The 6,626-nt window shown below is 44.7% G+C and overlaps 1 protein-coding gene across 1 annotated transcript; it reads left to right on the top strand.

The window, feature by feature from the left end:
• sost (sclerostin) lies at positions 1 to 4,916 on the top strand. The gene is made up of 2 exons (XM_056429955.1): positions 1 to 480; positions 2,917 to 4,916. The coding sequence occupies exons 1-2, from the start codon at positions 219 to 221 to the stop codon at positions 3,312 to 3,314; spliced, it is 660 nt and encodes a 219-aa protein (XP_056285930.1). The 5' UTR covers positions 1 to 218; the 3' UTR covers positions 3,315 to 4,916.
• Positions 4,917 to 6,626: the final 1,710 nt, after the last annotated feature.

Here is a 6,626-nt window from a genome sequence, read left to right on the forward strand (position 1 = left end):
GAATCTCTCTCCAGGTCCGACCCCTCCCACTCCGGGTGAGCCCTTTATTTGTCAGCCTTTAGGAGAACTCTCTTAAATACCGCGAGCGCCTCGTGCACGTCGGCTGCATCTGACCAACTTGTCTCGCTCTCTCGCTCTCTTTTTTTAATTATTATTCCCCATCTCTCTCTTCCTTCTCCTAAACGCGTCCTCGTGCGTCCTCGCGCCTCCCGAGCAGCATGCAGGTGTCTGCGGGCCTCCTGGTGTCCAGCGCGGCGCTGCTGCTGCTGCTGCTGCAGGGATGCTGCACCGCCGTGAAGGGATGGAAGGTACTCAAGAACGGAGCCACCGAGATTTTACCGGAGTACCGAGGGAGCACTCCTCAGGAGGCGATACTGCAGGAGAACAACAACCAAAACAACAACAACAACCACAACCACAACAACAGCAATAGCAACAGGGCGAAAACCGGCGGAAGGACAGCGAACACAGTCTCCTACAGTGAGTTATCATGTTAAGTTCACTGGGTCACGTGTTTACAATCTGAATGATGCAATCGTGAAATAAATATCCAGGTTAAACTTCAACGAGCTTTTCAGAAAAATAAAAAAAGTGAGGAAACTTGCGTACAAAATACACGCAACATTCGTCATGTTGCGTGAATTTCAGTTCAAGGTACTTGAAGCATTATAATACATCATCTTTTGTATTATGTTAATAGATGAATACAGTTATATTATTATCATTGTAGAGAGAATAACGTTATACTTAAGTTTATGGTCTTTTTTTATCAATACAAATTTCCCCTTTTTAGATTAAGTGAATATATTTCAGTATTTGTGTGAATTGTGCATTCAGACATCGCACATACTATTTATTTTATTGACTGAAAAATATTAGTTACATTTTACAATGTATCTGTTCTTCTTATTAAATTGTTCTTATTTATTTCTCAATGACTAAAGGGTTTGATTAGATCCACCTTTATATTTTACTTCACATTTTTTAAATAATTGAATCTTGAGATAGAAACAGTTGATAAGTGAAGTCTAAACTGTCCAAATCAGTGGATTTGACTTTAAAAACCAGCCCAAAGACCACCTGCCTGCTCATCTCACTCCACGCCTCCCCGATCAGACCAGCTCTGTGTGGGAAGTGTCTGCCAGAGAGCAGCGTGGTGAGACAGACATTCTCGTGGCGTCTCTTCTCCAACACACACTCTGATGTCACAGAGACATCGGGGCTTTTGCACGTTGTCTTCCAGCTTATTTCCTTCTCTCATTATACTATTAGTCAAGCTCTACTTACATCACCATGATTGCAACAACATGTCTCCACAAAAAAAACCTCCAGTTTGTTCTTCAGGGGGGGGATGTCTTTAATTTAATTTATTTTTTACGGTGGTGGTGGGGGCTTTTTTATATGCAACACTGCCTCAGAATGATTCCCACCTGTGGCCAGTGAAGGTTGCCTGTTCTGATTCAAGCGGTGCATGTAGAGCAATCTCATGCTCGTGGACTCAAGATGGGTGGTGACACTTTCTTTAAAGATTTGTCTTCATTCAATCACTGGGGAGAGGGGGAGAGGGGGTGGGGTGGGGGGGTCTGTGGGGGAGGAGAAGATGATTGGTTGGATTAGATGAGCAGCTGACAACTGGGAAAAAGCAGGTCGAGATCTGTTAGTGTGACTGATGAGGATGTCGCAACAAATCCGCACATTAAACCAGATCATGCTCATTTTGTTCCCCGTCAGCCCACATGCCAAAATAGCGGGGTGGAAAAGCCCCCCCACGCCACCCCCCTGTTGTTTTCATGGATAAACTGCATATGTGTCGAGGTTCACACGGAGGGACAGAAATCTCCAGGATTATTTTCTTCATCCGACTCCCGGCTTTTGTCCTGGGACGTCCTGCTCCTGGTCCCTGTGGAGTCACAGTGGAGGCTTTGACCACTATCTGGCCTCCCTCCAGTCCTCTCCCAGGGCTCGTCTCTCACCACCGAGGGGACGGGGGGAGAGGGTGGGGGGACAGCTCAGGAGAACCGCGCAGGCCGCCACCATTAGTGTGAAGCCGACAGCGGAGAGGAGAACAGGATATGTTGGGGGGAGGAGGCACAGAGAGACTGGTAAAAGTCCCGGAACAAGACAAACTGGGATACGCGGTGGTAACTGGTGCGAACCGCTGCCCAGTGCATCCTGTAGCTGTTGTATACGACTGTGGTCCCTTCAGCGGCGGCCACAGAATAACACCAGATCAAGTTCACAGGGGGAGAAAAAAAAAGGAAGTCACCTCATATAAATCCTTTGTTCAGCCTTTTTTTTGTTTGTTTTGTTGCAAAGAGAGCCTCAGAGGAAAACAGATCCCTCTCAGAAGTGTATCATTTCTAAACCAACAGTTTTAAAAAAGAAAGAAAAAAGGAGACAATAACAACGCATCGGGCTGTTAAAAAGCTAAACACGGGATTACAGGCCGAGTGTGTCGACTGGAGTCCGTCTGGCAGAAGTCCAGTTGGTTCAGAACCGTCCGGTTGCTTTAAAATAACCAGACAGCTATTTACTCCTCCATCACCACGTACATACTGTTTCCTGAGGGGCCGACGGCGAATGCCAGCTTTCCCTTCCAGCCCCAAAACCTCCATTACGTTTGATTGAGCTGTTTAATGGCCCTCTGGTCTGGATTTGCTATCAGCTGATTGCTGCCAGCTGGATCTCTTTGTGGAGTCGTCAGCTAATGATCCGACCACCAATAGGAGCTCAGACCCTCCGATAGCATCTCTGAACATGTTTGCTTTTAAATGCACAAATTAGGTTGAATATATGAAAAGTGCATTATTCGGCTGCACTTCTGTGTCTCTCGCGTTAAAGCCAGCGACCCCGGTCGGCCATGTGTTGTTGTTTTTGTAAGCCTAACTGTGAAATTCTGCTCTTTTCGCCACCCAGCCACCGCGGAGCTGAGCTGCAGGGAGCTGCGCTCCACCCGCTACATCACCGACGGGTCCTGCCGCAGTGCCAAGCCGGTGAAGGAGCTGGTGTGCTCGGGCCAGTGCATGCCCACGCACCTCATGCCCAACTCCATCGGCCGCGGCAAGTGGTGGAGGGGCAGCGCCTCGGACCACCGCTGCATCCCGGCCCACTCCCGGACCAGGAGGGTCCAGCTGCACTGTCCCAACGGCAACACGCGGACTTACAAGATCCGCGTGGTCACCTCCTGCAAGTGCAAGCGCTTCAGGCCCCAACACAACCTGTCGGAGGCCAAGGAGGTCCCGAAGACGCAGCGCAACAAGAAGCACGGCCGGAGCAAGAACATCACGCCGACGCTGACGGGCAACTCGTACTGACGCTCCTCTTCTGCACGACGAAGCACACACACACACACACACACACACACACACACACCGACTAACTGATCTCATTTGAATTGGGAGGAAGTGCGAAAGAAATATCAAAGAGATTGAATTCATAAGCTAATTGCTGGGCTGGTTTTTAAAGTCATCAGTCTTTATTTTGTTTTCTTCATATTTGTGAACTCTGCTGCTTCTTTGCATGAGAAAAGGAGTCGGGGCCAGGAGCCTTTCGCCACAGCTGCGACCGCTCCGGGGATGTAGCACCATGTTGGATCATTTCTGATCGCCCCAAACAGCTCCGCTTTTCTTTTCTTTTTTCTTTCCTCCACGCAAAACAGATTTCGTTTAATGAGATGTCCTCCCGCGAGGATTTCGAGCCCATCTGTGCAAACATCCAGCGGATGCAGCGCACACGTTTAGAAGAAAAAAAAAAAAAAAAAGCTGAAAAGGTGTATTTTTGCTCCAGAGTGGTTGTAATCCATCTCCGTTTGGCTCTGTGTGTACGCGTGTGTGTGTGTGTGTGTGTGTGTGTGTGTGTGTGGAGGACATGGCGGCATCTTCGGGGGCTCTGAACGGTGGGATGTTGACAGGTTTTCGAGAGGCCCCGGCCCGGGCAGCTCACTACAAACCTCGGGCCACAACCCGGCCTGTCAGTTACAGTCGCGCCTTTCCAACGACACGAGTCGGGAGACGCTGAGAGTAGGAGAAAAGCAATTTTGACACCACGGGAGCCCTGGGCATTCCTGTGAGTCCCCCTAATTGCTAAATTAGCTCATTCCTGTGCTATTTGAGTCAGGGAGGAAGAAGCCATTTCCTCTAGATGTAGCCAGTTCCTGTTGGTTGGAATCACAGACAGAGCAAAATAAATAAATAATAAAGTGCACATGTGCGTAGGAGGCATCAGAAAGTTGAGTCGTGGTTGCGGTGCTTAAGGGCAGAGAGCGCTCCTCTGCAGCACGCCCCCCCCCACACACACCGGAAAACCTCTTTTGTTGCGGGCCGATCAAGGCGAGATCCACCCGCTTTCTGTCGGAGGCGCTTCCACTCCCTCTCTGCTCCCATTCTGTAAATAGCCCAAACAGGAAAGATAGGAATACAAATCACCTGATGGAAACAATAATTGCATCGTTGCATGGAGTGATCAAAATCTGACGGTGCAGACAACACCGCCTCTTTCCAGCTACGGCCTTTTTCCAACTCATATTCCCCCCCCTGATTTAATAATAACTTTCTCTAAACTGTACTGACAATGTTTGCTTGTTTTCCTGATTGTGTGTTTGTGTGTGTTTTGTTAAATGGCAACTGGAAGGGGTCGTCGTCTTGTAAGCGGAGAGCTGTGATTGTACATATCAAACCTGTTCGGGGGTGTTTGAGGGGGGGGGGGGGGGGCAGGGCTGTTTTTTTCTGCAGACTCAAAAGAAGGACTGTTATAGAGAATGAACTGCATATTTATTTTTTATTTCCACATTTAAATTATTTATGCAACCTTTTTGTAGTAAATGATAGCCATAGTTTGTCTTATAGTTTGATAGAGACGTTGGGGATGAAATACTGTACAGAACATGAATAAAGTAAAGGCAGATATATTTGAAAGAGCTTGTTTGTTATCTTTCTTCTTTATGTGAGTTGCAGGTTAAACTTTACTTTCATCCCCTCATGCAGCATCAGTAAGTACATGAACATATCATAAATGGGTTATGACACAATTTCTCGACATGTACCGAACATACAGAGGAATTTAAAAAAAGTGAAGCGCATAACAGATAATAAAGTGTCAATAGATCAAAAATAAATTTCTAAAGGACTAAAATACAGACAAGACGAGAGATATAATAAACTATCTTTATTTATTAGCAGCAGCCTAAGTAAATATATTAACTGTAAGCCGATATAAGTAATTAGTGTGTTATTACGTGGTCAGCAGATGTAAAATACATTTACTATAATCATATAAGTACTGTACTTAAATACCACTTTTGAGGTCCTTGTACTTTACTTTTTATGCTGCTTATATTATACCGCTGCTCCTCTACATATCGGAGGCAAATATTATATATTTTGATCGACTACATTCTCTCGTTACTTTGCAGATGAAGATTAAATATGAAACGTAATCGACAAATTAATGAGGTTAATCAACAGAAATACATCATGACAGTTTATCAAATAATTCCCAGCTGCAACATCAAAGGGATGAACACAGACATTAATGCATCAATAATAATATTCCAATATATAATATACATCGGTCTTAATATAGATAAGATAAGACTAATATCTGATTAGAAAACCCTTGTGCAATTATGTTAGCACAGCTGAAAACAGTTATGCTGGTGATATAAGCTATACAACTGGCCTTCCTTTGAGCTTGAAGTTTGAAGAACAAAATTAATACTTCAAATATTAATCATTATTTCTAACCTTGTCAATGTCTTGACTATATTTCTTTTCAATTTTCAATTCATTTGATAAATAAAAGTGAGTTTTCATGGAAGACACGAATTGGATGACCCCAAGCTTTTGAACGGTAGTGTATATACATATATAAATACATATATATACATATATATGTATATATATATGAATGCAAATACTTTTGAACTTTTACAAACGCAGGGCTTTTTCTGTGGCATTATACTCTTAATTTAAGACGTCTTCAATGCTGCCCATAAGTAAAAGAACAGTTGTAATAATATAATATACATAAGTAAACATTTTTGTAAACTACTGTACCTGAACATTATCGATATGCTTTTAATGCATGAATATGGGGTTAAAGTCTTATTTGTATACGTGTATTTTATTGGGGTATTTCTGTTTGACGTCTGTGCAAAGAAATTCCGACATTCAGGAATGTTCCCGACTGTTGGAAGTGTCTGGAGGAATCTTCAGCCCTGTGATCTCCGGCGTCTCTTTGTTTATGAGGGTGGACGAGAGCCACGGTCATCATTCCTCTCCTCCCTCAGGGCTTCAGGCTCGATACGGCGCGTCCATCCTTCTTCACTTTATTCGTCATATCTGGAGCGAACCTTGGCGACCGAAGAGACTTTTTAATAGCAGACGGGAAAAAAAGAGATGTTTACCCTGACCTTTATCAGAAATATGTTATTTTTAATTGCTGGGAGAAAAGAGCTGCCCTTCGAACGCCAAATAAACACAAAAACAGGAAAATCACTGTGGCAACTGCGGTCGGAGAGCTCGTCTGTTGTTGTGCCAATGGAGAACGGTAGATCTTACATTTCACTACGTCACCCGTAATGCAGTCATTATGTCATTCTCAACCCCTGTTTTCCAGGAGAGAACAGA

Source organism: Pseudoliparis swirei, chromosome 13 (genome assembly GCF_029220125.1).
Source record: "Pseudoliparis swirei isolate HS2019 ecotype Mariana Trench chromosome 13, NWPU_hadal_v1, whole genome shotgun sequence".
NCBI lineage: Eukaryota > Metazoa > Chordata > Actinopteri > Perciformes > Liparidae > Pseudoliparis > Pseudoliparis swirei.

Excerpts from the sequence above, each read along its gene's own strand:
- sost (XM_056429955.1), top strand. The coding sequence starts at position 219 with ATGCAGGTGTCTGCGGGCCTCCTGGTGTCCAGCGCGGCGCTGCTGCTG. Across the intron at positions 481-2,916 it reads AGCGAACACAGTCTCCTACA|CCACCGCGGAGCTGAGCTGC; the intron begins GTGAGTTATCAT and ends TTCGCCACCCAG.